Genomic DNA, 20,021 nt, shown 5'->3' with positions numbered 1-20,021 from the left:
TATCCTGGCTGATGCCTGTAATCCCAGCACTTTGGGAAGCCAAGGTGGGTGGAGTTCAAGACCACCCTGGCCAACATAGTGAAACCCTGTCTCTACTAAAAATACAAAAATTAGCCGGGCATGATGGTGTGTGCCTGTAATCCCAGCTACTCAGGAAGCTGAGGCAAGAGAATCACTTGAACCTGGGAGGTGGAGGTTGTAGTGAGCCGAGATCGCACCACTACACTCCAGCTTGGGCAACAGAGTGAGACTTCGTCTCAAACAAAAACAAAAAAACAAAAAAACATGCATCCTTGGCTTTTTGAAATCTGTTAGTACTTTTAGTTCTTCCTGGACAATGCAAAGTTCTTCTTTTTGTTTCTGGGTTTTTTGGGCGGGAGCGGGGGTTTGAGATGGCGTCTCACTCGGTTGTGCAGGCTGGAGTGTAGTGGCATGATCTTAGCTCACTGCAGCCTCCACCTCCCGGATTCAAGTGATTCTTCTGCCTCAGCCTCCTGAGTAGCTGGGACTACAGGTGCAGGCCACCACGCCAAGCTCCTTTTTTTGTATTTTTAGTAGAGATGTGGTTTCACCATGTTGGCCCGGCCGGTCTCAAACTCGTGACCTCAGGTGATCCCCCTGCCTTGGCCTCCCAAAGTGCTGGGATTACAGGTGTAAACCACCACATATCTGGCCCTGAATTACTTTAATTAGAGGTTGAAATGAGATTATTTCAAGCTAGGCTTTATTCCATATAGGGACCATCCTATTTCTGATTCACCTTTATTCTGAATGAAAGTGAGTATCAGCCCTTTTTGGAGTCCCAGTCCAAAGCCTGGGGGTTTGCCAAGCTCTCCTTCCTTGGCAAGCCCTAAACTTCAGCTTTGTGTTTTTTTTCTTTTTTCTTTTTTTTTTTCTTTTGAGATGGAGTTTCGCCCTGTGGCCCAGGCTGGAGTGCAATGGCTCAATCTCGGCTAACTGCAACCTCTGCCTCCTGGGTTCAAGTGATTCTCCTGCCTCAGCCTCCCGAGTAGCTGGGATTACAAGTGCCCACCACCACACCCAGCTAATTTTTTTATTTTTAATAGAGGCGGGATTTCACTATGTTGGCCAGGCTGGTCTCGAACTCCTGACCTCAGGTGATCCACCCACCTTGGCCTTCCAAAGTGCTGGGATTATGGGCGTAAGCCACCACACCTGGCCTTTTTTTTTTTTTTGAGAGGGAGTCTCACTCTGTCGCCCAGGCTGGAGTGCAGTGGCGCGTTCTCCACTCACTGCAACCTCTGTCTTCCGGGTTCAAGCAATTCTGCTTCAGCCTCCTAAGTTGCTGGGATTATAGGTGCCTGCCACCACGCCCAGCTAATTTTTGTATCTTTAGTAGAGACGGAGTTTTGCCATATTGGCCAGGCTGGTCCTGAACTAACCTTAGGTGATCTACCCACCTTGGCCTCCCAAAGTGCTGGGATTACAGGCGTGAGCCACTGTGCCTGACCAAACCTCAGTTTTTATTGTGTCAGTTCCTTAAATTTCTTAAAAGCTCTGCTCAGTTTCTCAGCCTCTCCGTTGCCTTTTCCAGTAATAGCATTCACCCTCTAGGGAAAACGCAGCTTCAGATACTGGGCTCACCTCTTTAGCATTCTTTTTTTCCCCTGGATCTTGGCTCTTTAATTCTTTGCTTATTTGCCCTCTTATATCTTCAGAAATGTGTTTTGCACATCGAGTCCAGATTTTCTGGTTATTCTCAGCTGGAGAGTTGGCCTGCATGCCTCTGTAATAGGCAGGGGAGCACCACAGTCTCTGCTCTCTGGGTTCCTATTCTATGGTTGAGGAAACGTTTGTGGTAGAGGCTGGAGGTCTGGGCAGCTTGTTCTGAGAGTGAGCAGGAAGGAGCCTGAGCAGCTCCACAGCTCAATGCCCCTATTTTATAAATGAGGAGCGAGGTCCAGAAAAGAGACTGACCTAAGGTCAAACAGCCAAGTAATGGTAGCGCTAGCCCTAGAATTGGGATCTCCTGAATCCCTGCCTGTGAGTACTTCTACACCAGGCTTTGGGGGGAGGTTTTGTTATTTGTTTATTTCATTCATTATTTTTTATTCTTTGTACTACAGATACTTTCTTTCATGCATAAAAGTAGAGAGGGCTATAATGAATGCCAGTGTTTAGCCATCACCCAGATTTCACAGTTATCAAAACATAGCCAATCTTGTTTCACCTGTACCTCTGCTTCTCCATGCCGCTGGGTTATTTTGAAGCACATCCTGAACATCGTATCATTCCATCCATATATACTTCAGTTTGTGTCTGAAATACATAAGGACTCTTTCTTCTTCAACATTATCTCAGTAGCATTACCACACCTAAAAAATGAACATGACTATTTTTGTCAAATATTCAGAATAGTTTAAATCCCTTATTATAAAATTACAAGTGATTACAGCTAGCTGATTTTTTTGTTAGATTTCTTGTCAAGAAAGTTTGCGGGGGGCCTTTGGCTTCTGCATTTTTTTTTTTTTTCTGTGCAATCATATTGTTTCCCTAAGGGAAGAAAAATGAACAATTTCATCCCAATTTCTAGAAGGGAAAAGAGGGCGCAGATGAGTGAAGGACATAGCCACAGCCTCAGAGGGGAGTCGGCCCTCTGCTGTAAGGTGTTTATGGGAACCAGAACCTTGGCAGGGAGACAGCTCATTATTCTAAGGCCCACTTGGTCAACATGGTCAGCCTTACCTGTTATACTGAGTATGCAGAGGGATAAACTGGGTGCTGCTCATCCTGTAGGGCTCCATTCTCTGCCTTTGAGATTATAGGAATCGAGCAAGGGAAGGCCTCTGTTGTCTTATAGTCCTGCTTTCTATTCTAGATAGAGGCCCATAAGGCACACCTAGCAAGGAGAAGTAGGCGGGTTAACCTTTGCCAGCGTGCATGGGCTAGACTTTCCTAGTGGGATTAATACTATGAGAACAAAAGTTCTGCAAGGACAAAGAATGTCCATTCCATTTTTTTTTCTTTTTCCTTTTTGTTTTTTGAGAGAGAGTCCAGTTCTGTTGCCCAGGCTAGAGTGCAGTGGCACGATCTTGGCTCACTACAACCTCCACCTCCCGGGTTCAAGTGATTCTCGTGCCTCAGCCTCCTGAGTAGCTGAAATTACAGGCACCTGCCACCATGCCCAGCTAATTTTTGTGTTTTAGTAGAGACAGAGTTTTGCCATGTTGGCCAGGCTGGTCTCAAACTCCTGACCTCAGGTGATCCCTCCACCTCGACCTCCCAAAGTGCTGAGATTACCACGCCCGGCCTTGTCCATTCCATTTTGTAGTCCCATGCCCAGCTCAGGTCTTAGCACGCAGTAGGAACTTTCATCTAACGCAGAGCCTGGAGTTTAAGTAGTGATAGCCAATATTTACTGAGGTACCAAGTAGTGTTCCCAGTGATTTCCATGTATTAATTCATGTAGTCCTCATAGTTACCCCAGTAAGTAGGCACTTACTAGGTAGGCACCATGTTAAAAATGAAGATGCACAGAAAGATTGAGTAATTTTAAGTGGCAATAAAGGTGGTAGGTCCCAACCCAAGCAGTCCAGCTGCAGAGCCTGGGCCCTGAACTACTGTACTCTTCTGCCCTATCACACACTTTACAGCAGAGGTGGGGAACGGTGGTCTGGGGGCCAAATCCAGAGCTAAGAATGGTGTTACAATTTTATACGATTAATTTTAAAAAGAAAAAGGGAAAGAAGACGAATATGTAACAGAGATCACATGTGGCCCACAAAGCCTAAAATATTTACTCTTTGGCCCCTTACAGAAAAAGTTTGCTGACCTCTGGCCTACAGGAGACAATAAGGGCTTTTGGACCTGCTCCTTTTTTTCAGGCTTGCCTTGGTGGGTGTGGTGGGCAGCCTAAGTTCCAAAGGTGAGACTGGCAAGCTGTGGTTAAGACTTCACTTTCCGGCCGGGCGCGGTGGCTCAAGCCTGTAATCCCAGCACTTTGGGAGGCTGAGACGGGCGGATCACGAGGTCAGGAGATCGAGACCATCCTGGCTAACACAGTGAAACCTCGTCTCTACTAAAAATACAAAAAACTAGCCGGGCGAGGTGGCGGGCACCTGTAGTCCCAGCTACTCCGGAGGCTGAGGCAGGAGAATGGCGTGAACCCGGGAGGCGGAGCTTGCAGTGAGCTGAGATCCGGCCACTGCACTCCAGCCCAGGCGACAGAGCGAGACTCCGTCTCAAAAAAAAAAAAAAAAAAAAAAGACTTCACTTTCCCTGGGACACAAGGCTGAGCCATCTTTGTTTTCTTTCCTTCTCCAGGCGGAAGACATAAATGTCAAGTTGGAGGGGGAGCCTTCCGTGCGGAAACCGAAGCAGCGGCCCAGGCCCGAGCCACTCATCATCCCCACCAAGGCGGGCACTTTCATCGCCCCTCCCGTCTACTCCAACATCACCCCATACCAGAGCCACCTGCGCTCTCCTGTGCGCCTAGCTGACCACCCCTCTGAGCGGAGCTTTGAGCTGCCTCCCTACACGCCACCCCCCATCCTCAGCCCTGTGCGGGAAGGCTCTGGCCTCTACTTCAATGCCATCATATCAACCAACACCATCCCTGCCCCTCCTCCCATCACACCTAAGAGTGCCCATCGCACGCTGCTCCGGACTAGTGAGTGACCTCCCTCCGCGGCCCTGGCAGGAGCGGGGCTGAGGCAATGGGCAGGGAGGCATCTCAGCCTATGGGGCTGCTGTGGGATTGGGCTGGAACACTCTGGGAGAAGGAGCTCTGCTGTCTTCTCTGAGATTGAGAAGGAGGTTGTCCTCATTCAACGAAGAGGGGCGGGGGGGCCCACCCAGCTGCTTGGATTCAAATCTCAATTTCATCATTTACTGTTACATCCACTTTTGCAAGTCACTTCAACTCCCTGGGCCTCAGTTTTTTCAGTATTAAGATGGGGATATTAGTAGTACTTGCTTGATGGTGAAATTGCCAATATTCAACTATTTTTGGGTTCACAAATAGTAGTTTCCTTTGGTTCAACCTAATGACCACTTCCTAGGCTCAGGTGCATTAGCACACATAAAGCTGGAACATCATGCCAGGCCATGCTGTTTGCTCATAGCCCTTTGCAGCAGATCTGGTCTCTGGGGCTCTCAAACAGTCGTTTTGGCCAAAAACAGACACTCTGGAAATATTGGGCTGGCGTGGGGTGGTGTCCTGCCGAAAAATGTTGCCAACTCCACAAGGAGATCCATTTCCTCTGCAAAATGGGATAATCCAATCCCTTAGGGTGGCAGAGAGGATTAAGTGGAAGTAGCTAGCTCATAGATGCCTTTGGCCAATTAACCTTTGACTGTGACCTCACCCATGGTGTAGCTCTCTGGTGCCCCCTGGTGTCTGTGGGTGCAAAATGTTTGCCCTAGGCTGGCCAGCCTTCTGTCCTGCTTCCTGGGGAGGCTTCTCCCTGGCTAGGCTGTGTAGGAAGAGGAAGTCATTGTAGAGATCAGGCTGGCAGCCAGCGAGAGGTCAGTCTGCCCACGAGTAGTTACCAAACACTTGGGCGTAAGGCCTTGAACTGGGTCCTGTGAGGGCTCCAAGAATGTACAGGACACCATGGTCTGTTCTATAGAGAATGCAAGGTCATTAGGGAGTCGACATGAAAGCCTGGGAGTTGGAAAAACAGAGGTTCCTGGCAGTGTGGGGTCTGTAGCCAGTGAGTGAAGCCCCTAGCAGCTAGCCTGGGCTGGTGAGGACTGCATTCAAGTGGGGTGGGGCCAGAGCTGAGCCCCAGAGATGGAGGAGGGTAGGGGCAGGGAGGACACACTAGGGAGAGGAAATGACTGGTGCAAAGGCCTGTAGATGGGACCGTGCAGGGAGAGTGAGGGGCCGAGAGGTAAGCAGTCAGCTAGGATGCAGGTCCAGGCACATGGGTGGTGAGAGGTACAGATGGAAGCAGAACTGCCTCGAACCGAGGGGAGGGTTGCAGGTTTTATCTCACGTTGCAGGAGGGAGTCAGTAAAAAGCAAAGATTTTTTTTTTCTTGTTTGTTTTTGAGCAAAGGAGTGTTTTGATCATGTGAGGCCTTAAGAAGACCAGCTTGGGGCTGGGCACAGTGACTCACACCTGTAATCCCAGCTACTTGGGAGGCTGAGGGAGGAGAATCGCTTGAACTTGAGGTTCAACTCCTTGAGCCAAGATCACACCACTGCACTCCAGCCTGGGCAGAGACAGAGTGAGACTTTGTCTCCAAAAAAAAAAAAAAGAAAAGAAAAAAAACTAGCTTGGGAGAAACTGAGGCGGAAAATTCAAAGAGCAAGTGAGAAAGTGAGGCAGTAACTATATAACAGCGATCCCCTTCACCATCTCCCTAGTGTGCTCAAAGTTTCAGTCTCTTTACCAGAAAACCACAGCTTTACGCTGGAGCTGGTTCTGCAGTGTTGGAGCTTCTGGGGGCAGGGATATGGCTTTAGTTGTAGAAGCAGTAACAATAATCTTTATCGAGTGCCAGGCTCAGTGTGTTATTTTATCCAGTTCTCACATTAGCCCTAGGAGACAGGTAGTAATAGTCCCTTTTGGTAGGTGTGAAAACTGAGGCACCCAAATATTTAGTGAAGAGCCTGCGTTTTTGTAGGGTGGCAGGCTGCAGAGCCAGGACTTAGGTGCCTGTGTTCCCTGTGTGAGCTCTGTGTGTCACCACTGTGACTCTTGCACATACAGGGCAGCCACTAGGATTGGGGGTGCTTTGCTGAAAGGAGGGTACTATTTATCAACCTGCTCTTTGTCCCGTAGACAGTGCTGAAGTCACCCCGCCTGTCCTCTCTGTGATGGGGGAGGCTACCCCAGTGAGCATCGAGCCGTAAGTGCAGCCCTGCCCCTGGCCAAGGGTGTGTGGGTGGCCACACTGGTGCAATGTGTGCAGGTGGGCCCTGGGAGCAACAGGAGGGTTCCGTGGGAACTGCATAGGGCTGAGAGGGCCTCCCTGAGCTTCTGTATTTGGCCCTGGACTTTGCTGTCCCCACCCTGCCTCTGTGTGGAAGTTGCAGGGAAGGACAAGGACCGGCTCAGCTTGAACTTATCTCTAGGAGAGTTGGAAGGGGGGTCCAGGGGCTCTTTCCCATCTGTAAACCTGGAGCTGCTTCTCCCCTCTCCTGCCTCTGGACCTTGCCTTTCTAGTGGTGCCAGGTCAGACTGTCCTCCCAATCCCCTAGAAGCCAGACTCCCTCCACCTAGCTGAGGCCTTGCTCTGCCGGCTCCCCCTCATCTGCTTCCGACCCTGGGGGATCATCATCAAGTTCTCTGTCCCCGCAAGGTGAGGCCTCACCTCCTGCCCTTTGCACTCCTCTAGACGGATCAACGTGGGCTCCCGGTTCCAGGCGGAAATCCCCTTGATGAGGGACCGTGCCCTGGCAGCTGCAGATCCCCACAAGGCCGACTTGGTATGGCAGCCGTGGGAGGACTTAGAGAGCAGCCGGGAGAAGCAGAGGCAAGGTGAGGAGGGGCCTGGAGCAGCCAGTGAGGGCAGGCACAGGCCTCAACCTGCCCAGCCGCAAGCTGAACGTGGTTTCCTCCCCTCCCCTCTCATGCTCCTGTGGATCCAGTGGAAGACCTGCTGACAGCTGCCTGCTCCAGCATTTTCCCTGGTGCTGGCACCAACCAGGAGTTAGCCCTGCACTGTTTGCACGAGTCCAGAGGAGACATCCTGGTGAGAAGGCACCCCCAGCAGAGGGAGGACCCCTCAGTGAGGGCTGGCTTGGATCGATGTCTGCTGCTCAGGAGCTAGGCCTGCTGGGATGCACATTTGAGGCCAGTAGGAGGGTCTGACTGAGGAAGGGGCTGTAGGGCCTTGACCCAAGGGAGCCCTAGTTTCATTCCCATCCCTGATTTTGGGTCAGTGGACTCAGACTGGATGGTTGCTGAGAGCCTTCTCCAGCAGTGCTGCCTCCCTTGGGGCCATGGTCTCTCTTAAGAGGACCTGAGGCCTGTTTTCTGGGCAGTCCCACCCCCTGTGATCTCACCACCCCACCGAACCCCTTATCTCTCAGCAGTTAAGGGGGGCAAGAGTAAGTGCCCACCCTACTCAGGATTTTATCAGGGCCTAGAATGCTCTGTCCACCACCGATACCCCTGCCAGCGCCCTGACCCTTCCCTCACTTCCCCTCCAGGAAACGCTGAATAAGCTGCTACTGAAGAAGCCGCTGCGGCCCCACAATCATCCGCTGGCAACTTATCACTACACAGGTGGGCCTGGCTGTGGTGGGCATGGTGCCCTGAGAGGTCCCCAGCATCCATGGGGCCCTGCTCAGTGCTGAGTCACAGCCCTGGGTTGGGGCGGGAGGAGGAGGGTAGATAACCCAAGAGTCAGAGTGAGGGAACTGCCACCAAAGCTGGGGTAGCTCTCCAGGGGTTTCCTGTGCCCTGGAGGGGAGGGGAGAAGGGAGTGGGCAGGTGGGAGCCCATCCAGGCAAAAAAGCCCAGGTCACAGGGACAGGAACCCAAGGAGAGCCATCCAAATTGGCATCAGGTACCTGGAACTTAGCCCCAGGAGGGAGTGTATGTCCTGTTCTGGGCACTTTAAGAAGTACATGGAGCGGCCGGGCGCGGTGGCTCAAGCCTGTAATCCCAGCACTTTGGGAGGCCGAGACGGGCGGATCACGAGGTCAGGCGATCGAGACCATCCTGGCTAACACGGTGAAACCCCGTCTCTACTAAAAAATATAAAAAACTAGCCAGGTGAGGTGGCGGGCGCCTGTAGTCCCAGCTCCTCGGGAGGCTGAGGCAGGAGAATGGCATAAACCCGGGAGGAGGACCCGGGAGGAGGAGCTTGCAGTGAGCTGAGATCCAGCCACTGCACTCCAGCCCAGGTGACAGAGCGAGACTCCGTCTCAAAAAAAAAAAAAAAAAAAGAAGTACATGGAGCAAGCATAATTCTAGCAGCCAATGTTTCCCATCCATGTTAGTGCTACATTTCATCTGCACCAGGCAGAGCACCAAGGGTTTCACATGCATTATCTTATTTAGTCCTCACCACAGCGGGTGAGCTAGGCGATATTAGTTTCCATTTCACAAGCAAGGGAGTGAGGCTGTGAGCAACATGACTAGTGTATGGTGGAAGTGGGACAACGAGCCGGCTCTGATGCCTGCAGAGACCATGGGCCTTATACTTTTTTGCTGGTCAGAATGGCCCCACAGTGGCCAGGGCCCTGCCCACCTCACTCCCTGGCTGCCTCTTTGCTCCATAGGCTCTGACCAGTGGAAGATGGCCGAGAGGAAGCTGTTCAACAAAGGCATTGCCATCTACAAGAAGGATTTCTTCCTGGTGCAGAAGCTGGTGAGCTGGGCTCTGTTTCAGGGGCAAAAGAGGGCCAGGAGCTGCCTGTGTGACTTCAGGGCTCCCTCTGCCAGTGACCAAGCCCTCTTAAAAAGCAGTCAGGTCAATGCTACTGAGTAGCCTCAGAATTTCCTAAACAATACAAGAAAAAGAAAGATTAGGCCTCTTTTCTCTATTAGTTCTAAGCACCCTTTCCTCACTTCAGGGTGGTGTGGCCAAGCTCTGGGGTCTCAATCCAGAAGGAGGCCCAAGTAGGCATCAGACTTAAAATAGGCAGGAGGAAGATGGGGAGGAGGGCGGCAAGTAGAGGTGAGCCATTCCCCAGGGGAAGGTGTGGGGGGAGGGCCCCTCGGGTGAGGGGAACTGACAGCCAGCAAGTGCCTGCATAGCTGACCTGGGGGCCTCTGCCCTCCTTTGACCAAGAGTTGCCTTCCAGTAACTCAGCTGTTCAAGCCCACATTCCCTAGATTTATCTTGTCCTCTCTCCATATTCTTTTGGAAAAGCAGATGCTTTGCTAATCCAAGGAGTTGCATCTTTCCAGCCCTGTCTCACAAAATCTGGGCTGTGGGGAGAGAGGATTGTGTGGACTGCTAAGGGAAGAGTTTTAAAAAAAAGCATGCCCTTTCCTCCTGGGATTGTAGATTGTATTGGGAACAGCCCTGGGGACTAGACAAAGTGCTGATGATTAATTCCCTTACAAGGGCCCTGTTGTGAGGAGTCCTTTGCTATGTTTTAGTAACACTCTGTTCCCTGATTGGGCAATACTGACGGGAAGTACACGCCCGTGAAATTCACTGAGGCGCCCCTAATGCCTAATGAAATGAGCAGACCTTTAGTCAGTCCAACAAAGGGTCAGAGAGAATTGACAGTAAATGTGTAAACAGCCTAATTAATACATGTGTGACTTGGCCATTTCTGTGAGATGAAACATGTCTGTTTCCTCCTCAGACACAAAGGGCCCACACTGACCCCTGGCCTCTCTGGGACAGGAGCTCCCAGCCCAGCGGTGGCTGAGCAGTGTGGGAGCCTGTGGGGTGGTGTCAGAGAAAACAGCCTCTTCGTGTGGGAAAGTCGCCCAAAAACTAAACCCAGTGTCCAAATAGATTTATGCAATGGGAGAGCTAGAATTTCAGAGCTTGAGAGGCAGGCCGCTGGAGATCTTCTAGTCTTACTTAACCCCATTTGCTATTTACACATGAAAAAACAAATTAGAAAAGTGAGTGACTTGCCTAACCTCAAATAGCTGTGTGGTAGCAGAGTCAGGAGGAAGACTTAGGCCTTTCACTTCCTCCTCAGGTTTTCCAGGGCTTTCTTGTGAGTTTCCCTTGAGTTCCTCCCCCGACAGGGCACACTGTGTCATTTCTGTATGCTCACTTGTCAGCCACTGCTCCCTGGAGAGAAATGAAATTTTGCCTGGATTAATGGAAAGCGTCTCTGTTGCCAGGTCAGGGCTGGCTTTGGATACAGATGGTGCCCAGACCTTTTCCTTCAACTTTTCAGTTTGAAAAATTTCAAACGTACAGGAAAATGGAAAGAACAGTAGAATGAACACCCATCTACCCCGACTTAGATTTAGCAGTCGTTAACATTGGCTACATTTGCTTTCTCTTTCTCTATGTCTAAACATAGACACACACATATACAGCTCTCTCGTTCTCTGATTCAGCTAATCATTAAAAGTAAGTTACAGTCATCCTGTCACATGACTAAAAGCTTTCAGCATGTATCTCCTAAAAACCAAGATATTCTACAAAACCACAGTACCATTAGCATGCCCAAGAAATTTAACCTGATAAAATAATTCAGGCCAGGCGAGGTGGCTTATGCCTGTAATTCCGGCACTTTGGGAGGCAGAGGATCACTTGAGGCCAGGAGTTTGAGACCAGGCTGGCCAACATGGTGAAACCCCATGTCTACTAAAAATAAAAAAAAAAACCCAGCCAGGTGTGGTGGCACACACTTGTAATCCCAGCTACTCAGGAAGCTGAGGCACGAGAATCATTTGAACCTGGGAGGCGGAGGTTGCAGTGAGCTGAGATCGTGTCACTGCACTCCAGCCTGGGTGACAGGGCGAGACTCTGTCTCCAAAAAAAAGAAAAAAAAAAATACAGTAATGTCCTCTGATACACAATCCACATTGCCTTCTCCTGGGTGGTTCCGATGTTTTCCTTTGTAGCTTGTTTTATTTATTTACTTATTTTAAATAGTGCTGAAGCATTGATTGATCAGTGGTTTGTTGCAGAGCAGGCATTGGAAAAATGCTTGTATTTCCTAGGTTGACTGGGTTTCATTTTGGCTTGAAGTTAAGGGAAAGATGCAGGGACGAGAAAGGCTGGATTCTCCCCAGGCTGATGAGCCACACCAGAGGGTTCTGACCTCAGTTTTGACTTCAAACCAGATCCAGACCAAGACCGTGGCCCAGTGCGTGGAGTTCTACTACACCTACAAGAAGCAGGTGAAAATCGGCCGCAATGGGACTCTAACCTTTGGGGATGTGGATGCCAGCGATGAGAAGTCGGCCCAGGAAGAGGTTGAAGTGGATATTAAGGTGACTCCTTTTCCAGCCTCAGATGCATAGAGCCTGGGCTGGGTCTGGGGCCAGGCCTGAGCTGGGAGCCCGAGTTCACACTCTCCAGGAGCCTGTAGAGGGCAGGTTGAGGAAGACAGTATCCCTGACAGTCACAAGGAGCCCTGGACCGCTGGGTTCTCCTCTCTATACTGCTGGTGTCATAGTAATAATACATTGTGTTGATACACAGGGTAATTTTCTCACAGGATTCACACCAGCATTGTCTTCCTATCTCCGCATAGCAGACCTCTAACACTGTTTTTCAAACCTCAGTCATTCTTGTATCACCTTTTTGATTTCTGCTATATCTGCATCCTACCTTGTGTCACCATCAGAATTTTTGTCATATTCACATACTACTTGTGCCATTACTTAATATTTTCCTTTAAATCAACTCATTTTTTACTCAGAAGGGAAGCTTTATATCACAGTGATAAATAGAAAACCAAGGTTGTGTGCTATAAATAGAAGGTACTGGTAAAAATACATGTGAAAACCAGTGTTACTAAATTCTAGCTAGATACTGTGTTACCTGCCACGGCTGAGACTGAGGCCGGACCTTGCTCTGTTAAAGAGATTATTAAGTCTAGAGAAGTATAAAAGACACATTAGCAGCAACCAGAGACTGAGTCCTTGGCATAATCACGATTGAAAGAGAATTGAAAAGGGAATGTTACTTAATTCTGTGTCCATGTATCCACTTAGCATCATTTTTGGGATTGCAAGTCCATGTTTGATGACATGCTACTGTAAGACAGGGAGTGGTTTGCTGCCCATTTTGCAGGTAGGAAGGTAGTAGAGCTTAAAAAGCATTACAAAGATAGTTTGGAATTGGAACTCAAGGCTTCTGCCTGGCTCACCACATCATTGCCAAGGATGCCTCCTGGTCATCTGTCCAGGAGGATGGGTGGCAATGGGGAGCGACTGGTATATACCCTCCCTGCCCTTTGCTCTCTCTCAAGTGCTCCCAGGGCTTGAGACTCTCTTCTGTTTCCATGGCTACTATGCCATGACCCCTCGGCCGGGTCAGAATCTGTGCTACAGCAGTGAGACGGAGCTGTAGGCTCACTGCCCTTGTTCTTGTTCCCCATAGACTTCCCAAAAGTTCCCAAGGGTGCCTCTTCCCAGAAGAGAGTCCCCAGGTGGAGAGAGGCTGGAGCCCAAGAGGGAGGTGAAGGAGCCCAGGAAGGAGGGGGAGGAGGAGGTGCCAGAGATCCAGGAGAAGGAGGAGCAGGAAGAGGGGCGAGAGCGCAGCAGGCGGGCAGCGGCAGTCAAAGCCACGCAGACACTACAGGCCAATGAGTCGGTGAGTGTGGCCGCCATGGGCTGAGCCCAGGGCAAGCAGGGTGGAGCTGGGCCTGGGGACGTGGGAGGGAGGGTAGAGCAGGACTATGATCCTCATTATAATCATAATAGCAGGAAGTGTGTGAAGTACTTTGTGCTGTTTACTCATTTAATTCTCACAACCCTATGTGGTATTACTGTTATTCCCATTTTATAGATGGGGAAATTGAGGCCCAAGATAACACAGCTAGTAGGCAGCCTGAATCCAGAGTCTGCGATTAACTTTTATACTCTACTGCTTCTGTATCTGAGATTCAGAGGGAAAAAGGTTTTGTGAAAACCCAGTAGGTATGTGGGTCACTGAGGGAGCACTGGTGGGTTGTAGCTTGGACAGGGCTCCCCTAAGAGAGCCAGAGTCCCTGACAAGAATGAGACTGAGCTGAGATCATGGGAATGACAATCATAGGCCCTCAAGCATGATCTCTGCAAAGTGCTTTCATTTCCATTATCTCATTAATTCTTCACACTGCAGAGTTAACCTCTACTCTGCAGATGGGAGGAAGGCAGTTTAGAGATGCTAAGTGACTGGCCCCAGGTCCTTGGACTCCTAGTGCAGTGCTCTGTCCACCATATCACAGACCAAGAAGCAAGACTACCGGCCATAGTTGCTCCTTACCAGGGAGAGTTCTCCCAGAAAGCAGCAGGGAGGGGAAGGGGTTTATTGGAGAGCTGCTGCTTTTTGAGAGTCATTTTTTAAAGAAATGTGTGTAGTAGGCCTGGCGCAGTGGCTCACACCTGTAATCCCAGCACTTTGGGAGGCTGAGGTGGGTGGATCACCTGAGGTCAGGAGTTGAGACCAGCCCGGCCAACATGGTGAAACCTCGTCTCTATTAAAAATACAAAGATTAGCTGGGCATGGTGGTGTGTGCCTGTAATCCCAGCTACTCCAGAGGCTGAGGCAGGAGAATCGCTTGAACCCAGGAGGTGGAGGTTGCAGTGAGCCAAGATTGCGCCACTGCATTCCAGCCTGGGTGACAGAGTGAGACTCTGTCTCAAAAAAAAAAGGAATGTGTGTAGTACACTCATGCTTACAGAACTCCCATAAACTGTAAACCCACGGCTGTGTGCCCACTTCTGAGCCTCGACCACCTGCACCGAGAGCTGTGCTCTGTGTAGCGCCCTACAGAGTTCTGCTGACTTTTGTGAACACTTTCCCATGAGGGTTCCACTTCTGATGGCCACCCGGGGCTGCCCCAGCCAAGGCCCCCTCTGCTCCCTCTGCTCTGCACTCTGACCCCGGCTCTTGCCGTTTGGTTTCCCCGCACTGCACTGTCCTGAACTAGCTACCTGTGCATCTGTCTCTTCCACCAGACCCTCAGCTCTGAGGGCAGGCATGCCTGTGTCAACCTCTTTGTCCCTAGCACCTGACCCATCACAGGGGCCTGAATCTCATTTATAGAACAGGGCATGAGCGGACTAAATGACAGAAAACATCAACAGGTGCTTCATTAACCCAGACACCAAGATCCCCTGTCAGGTGCATCAAGGCCTCTAGCAGCTCGGGCTGCCCCACAGAATTACCCTAGCAGCAACTTTGTAAACGATAGAGCTGACCAGAGACGCCGAGTTGGAGAAGGCAATGGTCGTCCTATCCCTGGAAGGACCCAAGTGCATGCTAGGTGACTGGCAGGAGTATATATGACCTTTCAGGCCCCCGGTTCCCTGCGATTCTAGAATTCCAGATCTGCGCTCGCTCAGATCACTCAACTCTCCTTGTTTGATTTTCTTCAGGCCAATGACATCCTCATCCTCCGGAGCCACGAGTCAAACGCCCCTGGGTCTGCCGGTTGTCAGGCCTCAGAGAAGCCAAGGGAAGGGACAGGGAAGTCACGAAGGGCACTACCTTTTTCAGAGAAGAAGAAAAAAACAGAGACATTCAGTAAGACCCAGAATCAGGAGAACACTTTCCCCTGTAAAAAATGTGGCAGGTAAGGCGGCCAGCCCTGTCCCCGCTGGGAGCCAGGGGGCTGGTGCGCGGCGGGGGCGGGGCCGGGGGGGAGGGGGAAGAGGTACAGGCGGTGTCCGCCTCGTTTCTGATTGGCTCAGCCGGTTTCTAGGGCTGTGACGTCATGGGGCAGCTTTCGGAAAATGATACGAGCTGGCCAGCCCCGGCTGTGTCGCGTGGGGGGTGAAGGTGAAGGCTGGGGTCGCTCGCGCACCCGCGCTGGGAGCCCCGGGGTGGGCCAGGGCTGTCCTGATCTACCCCTGCCCGGCTGCAGGGTGTTTTACAAGGTGAAGAGCCGCAGTGCGCACATGAAGAGCCACGCAGAGCAGGAGAAGAAGGCTGCAGCGCTGAGGCTAAAGGAGAAGGAGGCCGCCGCTGCCGCCGCCGCCCACCAGCAGGCTCTGCGGGAGGAGAGCGGCGCGGGCGCGGGCGACAAGGGCTGAGCGCGGGAGCCAGGCTGGCCCAGTCCTGGACCCTGGCCCTTCCCGCACCGCTGCCAGCGCCCGCAGACACCCTGGCATCTCAAGAGGGAGTGAGGAGAGGATCGCAGGGATTTTTCCCCGCAAAACAAATGAGACAGTGAAATAAACGGCTCTTTTTACTTATGAAGGCCCTGGGAGCAGCGTTAAGGGCTCCAGGATCCAGTTCTCTTTGCATTTGGTCTGTCGGAAGTTGTCCTCGTGCTCTCCTGAACCGGGAGAGTCCCGTTCCCCTCAGGAGGGGCTCCACTGCCTCTCACACCCCGACTTCTGCTGCTCTGCAGTCTCTTCCCTCGTCTTTGCCTCCCCCTCCTCCCCTCGGCCTCCAGGAAGCCACCGTGGCGGGCCAAGCACAAGCTCACCCACTTTGGAGCAGCATTCCTCCTCCACAGAGAGCCTCGAAGGCTGCAACGACCCTGCCCCAAGCCCCAGAAAAAGGGACTCTCAGAGGGAGTCTGCTGGCTTCTCTGAGAAGGGGCGCAGCCTGACACCTGTGCTGTCCCTGCAGTCTCCAGTCCTGCCTGAGCTGCTCCCGTGACCGTGCCCTGAGTGGCCACCTCCTCTTTGGGAGGGAGGCCGCGACAGGTACTCTCCCTTTGCTGCTTGCTGGTGGCGCTGCCGGGCCTACAAAGTTTTCTCGGCGTTGGGGAAGGGGCTAACGTTCTTGTCCAAAGCACTCATCTTGCTGCAGGGAAGGGAGCTGTGCAGAGGCTGGAAGCTGCAGTTAGGCCGGAGAGAGCTTTTGACAAGCCTGGCTCTTTCTGCTTTCCACCTTTTTTGCCAAATACCTTTGGGTCCTGGAGGCTGCCAAGGGCGCTCCGCCTTGAGCAGGTCCCAGAGAGGCTCAGCCTGCCCCTCCTGGGGGCCAGCGTCCTTGCCTCTGCCCTGACCTCAGCAGCTACACCTAACCCCACCGCACCCCACCCAGTGTCGATATCCACAACCCAGCCCCCAGGCTTGCACGCTGGAGATTTCTGGATCCTTCCCTAGGAGGGAGAGGTCTCCTGACTCTATTGGACAGGAGCCTTCATTTCTTGACTCGTGTCATTTGGGAGCTATTTATTTATTCCTAGTATTTAATTTTTAACATCCTCTCAGGGACCAGGGGCCTCCTGCTTTTCAGAGGCCCAAGTGCATTTATCCCAAAACGAGGCATCTTGACATCCCCCATCCCCCCACCTCCCGAATTCCCAAGGCCCTAAGGTCCCTCACCTGGTTGCTCTGGAAGCTCTTGCCGATAGGAATGATAGCAACACTGGAAGAGAGTGGGAAGGTGGAGGGTCACCAAAGCCACACAGAGCAAGGGAGATCAAAGGCAGTTCTTGCTGCCCCTTCTCTGGCTGTGCTTTGCCTGAGGGAATTGGCAACAGGCCAGGATTCTAATTTGGTTTATGGGGCCTGGATTCTGATTTGAAGAAGCCATATTTGGCATGGGTGAAGTGAAAGGGCCAGGAGGTTCTGGAGGCCCCTTCACTTCCAGTCCCATAGCAGGGCTATAGCAGGGCTCAGCTATTTTTCTGATCTTACTCAACTGAGTTGTGCAAAAGAAATTCTAAGTGAATGCGCGTATGACAGGTCAATGTATTAGGTAGGAGCCAGAAAGTATTCATACTGCTAGTCCTTATGAGATAGCCAAGAAGCATCATGTCAGTAACTGGGAGTGGAGAGGGAGTTTTGTTTTGAAACTGTGCACTGTCAGGTATTTTTCAGCATCCATTTATACATTAGTATGGTTCTACAGGACCCCAGCTGTGGAAGTAACAAATTTCTTCTCCCTCTAGACTCTTGGATGACTACCTAGATCCCCAACTTCCCGGTTAGTTTCCTCCACAGGTTTCCATGAGCTCAGTGTCCCAAGACAGCAAAAATCTGGTATACCCTGTAGAAGCAGGGGGGTAGCAAATTTAGGCTCTCTTCGAAATTACTTGTATAATACGAGTGCCTTCGCAGCTTAGCCCCAAAGTGCTACTTATGTTTGCCAAGGTTTTTTCTATTCAAACCATATTTGGTTTCAGGCCCCTTTATGGACATAGGGTAACAGAAACCTCCATCATTCACCAGACCCTTTTGTTCAGTGGTAACATCTTGTACTTGGAAAAAAAAATTTTTTTTTTGCGACAGAGTGTCATTCTGTCGCCCAGGCTAGAGTGCAGTGGTGTGATCTCGGCTCACTGCAACCTCCGCCTCTCGGGTTAAAGGATTCTTCTGCCTCAGCCTCCTGAGTAGCTGGGATTACAGGCACACACCACCACACCCAGCTAAAATTTTTGTATTTTTTTTTTAGTAGAGACGGGGTTTGCCATGTTGGCCAGGCTGGTCTTGAACTCCTGACCTTAGGTGATCCACTCGCCTCGGCCTCCCAAAGTGCTGGCATTACAGGCGTGAATCACCGCGCCCGGCCAAGAAAGTGATTCTACTCTTCTAAGCTTACAGAGACGAGACCAGGTGAATGTAACTGGGGAAAATCAAGATGGTACCTCTCTGCATTAATCCCGCCAGACACCGTATTTTAGGAAGGTCCATGCTCCAGGATGCATTTATGTCTTGGATACAGTGTGAAAATTAAAAAGTTTAGAGGGTAGATGCAATTGTGGCAAGTGACCTGCCAATAAAGTAGGTGCAGCTATAGAAGCTGGCGTAAGTATATCCTTAATGGTGCTTTCTCCCTGGGCTTGTCTTTTGTTGTTTTTTCCCTATATTCAGAGCTCTGAGAAGTGATAAACACCTCCAGCTTTCTTAACATCCTCCCCACACCATCTCACCATATCCATCTCCCAGCATCCATCTGCGTTCAGCTAAGGGCGGGAAACTGACCTAGTGCCTGTGCTGCAGACCATTTCTGAGGTCTCCACCCATCCAAGGAGGCAGAGCCGTCATTACTGTCCTCCATGCCTTCAGCAGCCCCCCTCACAGCTAAGGTACATACCACCCCTTCTGCCGCGCCCCCTTCCACTCCTGGCACCAAGGTCTTTTGCTGCTTATGTCTAAAGGGATCGCCTATATTTAACTGCCTCAGTGACCTAACCTCTTTCTTCTCATGTGCCAGATGTTAAGATGAAGGAGGAATACGACACATACTCAAGCCTCAGCTATTTAGTTGTTTTCACTGGGGCTCGCTTTTCTGGAACGGTATTTATTATCAGACTGGCAAGCCTAACTCTATAGGTTTACAGGAAGTAGGGATATTTTTATAAAACAATTGTGTCCTCCCCACATTTTGCTATGTTAATATTTGCCTCTAACAATTTGCAGCTGTTTCACTTTTTCCTCATTTGTCTCTAAGTTGAAGGCCTTGTTGGAGGGGACAGAGCACAGGAACAGCCTTGACAGTCTGTAATTATTGTACAAATATTTTAATAGCATATAAATAAGTATATTCCTTTTATTTTGAAACAAAAATGATCAGACACTGCCTTTTGTGTGTTTGCTGCCTGTGGCACCCTTTTTTAAAGACTGTTACATATTAAAATAGTGTACATATATATATATTACCTCTTTTGCTGTACAGTTGTGATAGAGACTGAAGATTTTATTTTTTGTGTGCTTTTTATAAGAAAAAAATTAATACACTAAAGAATCTTGCTGATGTGATTGTAATGTACCTATGTAACTTATTTACTTTTGAATGTTCTTCTGTATCTTTAAACCTTTTATTAAATAAGGTTTTAAAAATTCAGACTTGAATGCTATGTTCTCTTGGGATTTTCACCGTCTGGGGTTGATGTAAGTGGGCCTTGTCTTGCTTGCAGGGAGATTACTCGACATTTTTGAGCCATAAGGATTCTCTTTTAGCAGCCTATTGTCGATGCCAGCCAGGAAAAGGAAAATAACACACTAATGTTTGCCTGGCTAAAAGATGACTCAGTAGACACAGACAAACAGATGTTTACAAAAGTTTAGACAAGAAAATGTCTAAACTCAGTATCTCACACAAATACACATAAATGGCGCACTCCGACATTTTGGCTTCATTGGGATAAAATATGCAGGGTGCACAGTGTGGTCAAGGGTAACGGGAAGCCAGGGTTCTGAGGAGAGTATTTTCACGTGCAGGGTGGACTGGCTGAGCAACCCGAGTAGACAAGTCCACCATGAGGGATGCCATCATTTCCAACAATATCATCTTAAATCCACTCCAGTATTGGGTTATTATTTTTAAAACACGGCGCTTAGCAGTATTTGTTTACTGTTAAAATGGAAAATTATGAAAAAGGAAATGCGCCATCAGAGAAACAAATGCCCGAGCCCCTCGCTGGCACCATGGCAACCGCTCGACCCGCGCGGGCCGCCGGAGCAGGCGTGATTCGCGTCAGCTGGGCGTTGCCATGGCGACGCCCGAGCGGCTCCGCCGCGGGGGCGTGACGGGGCGGGGCTGACGCCGCTCGCGGGCTGG

The 20,021-nt window shown here is 50.5% G+C and overlaps 1 protein-coding gene across 4 annotated transcripts in view; it reads left to right on the top strand.

The window, feature by feature from the left end:
- ELMSAN1 (ELM2 and Myb/SANT domain containing 1) overlaps positions 1-19,304 on the top strand; it is a 76,300-nt gene extending 56,996 nt beyond the window's left edge. For 3 of the 4 annotated variants that reach the window (XM_030929708.1, XM_010382610.2, XM_030929706.1), the window contains exons 4-13: positions 4,285-4,630; positions 6,752-6,818; positions 7,308-7,450; positions 7,561-7,664; positions 8,125-8,200; positions 9,202-9,290; positions 11,690-11,839; positions 12,954-13,166; positions 14,936-15,132; positions 15,424-19,304. In XM_030929708.1, coding sequence (XP_030785568.1) covers positions 4,285-4,630; positions 6,752-6,818; positions 7,308-7,450; positions 7,561-7,664; positions 8,125-8,200; positions 9,202-9,290; positions 11,690-11,839; positions 12,954-13,166; positions 14,936-15,132; positions 15,424-15,592 — 1,554 coding nt within the window. In that variant the 3' untranslated portion in view covers positions 15,593-19,304. The remainder of the gene's footprint in view (positions 1-4,284; positions 4,631-6,751; positions 6,819-7,307; positions 7,451-7,560; positions 7,665-8,124; positions 8,201-9,201; positions 9,291-11,689; positions 11,840-12,953; positions 13,167-14,935; positions 15,133-15,423) is intronic. The other variant, XM_030929709.1, reaches the window with a different exon arrangement.
- Positions 19,305-20,021: the final 717 nt, after the last annotated feature.

The sequence above is a fragment of the Rhinopithecus roxellana genome, chromosome 5 (genome assembly GCF_007565055.1).
Source record: "Rhinopithecus roxellana isolate Shanxi Qingling chromosome 5, ASM756505v1, whole genome shotgun sequence".
Classification (NCBI taxonomy): domain Eukaryota; kingdom Metazoa; phylum Chordata; class Mammalia; order Primates; family Cercopithecidae; genus Rhinopithecus; species Rhinopithecus roxellana.
The sequence above is the reverse complement of the archived record's forward strand: the minus strand, read 5'-3'. Positions and strand labels throughout refer to the sequence as shown.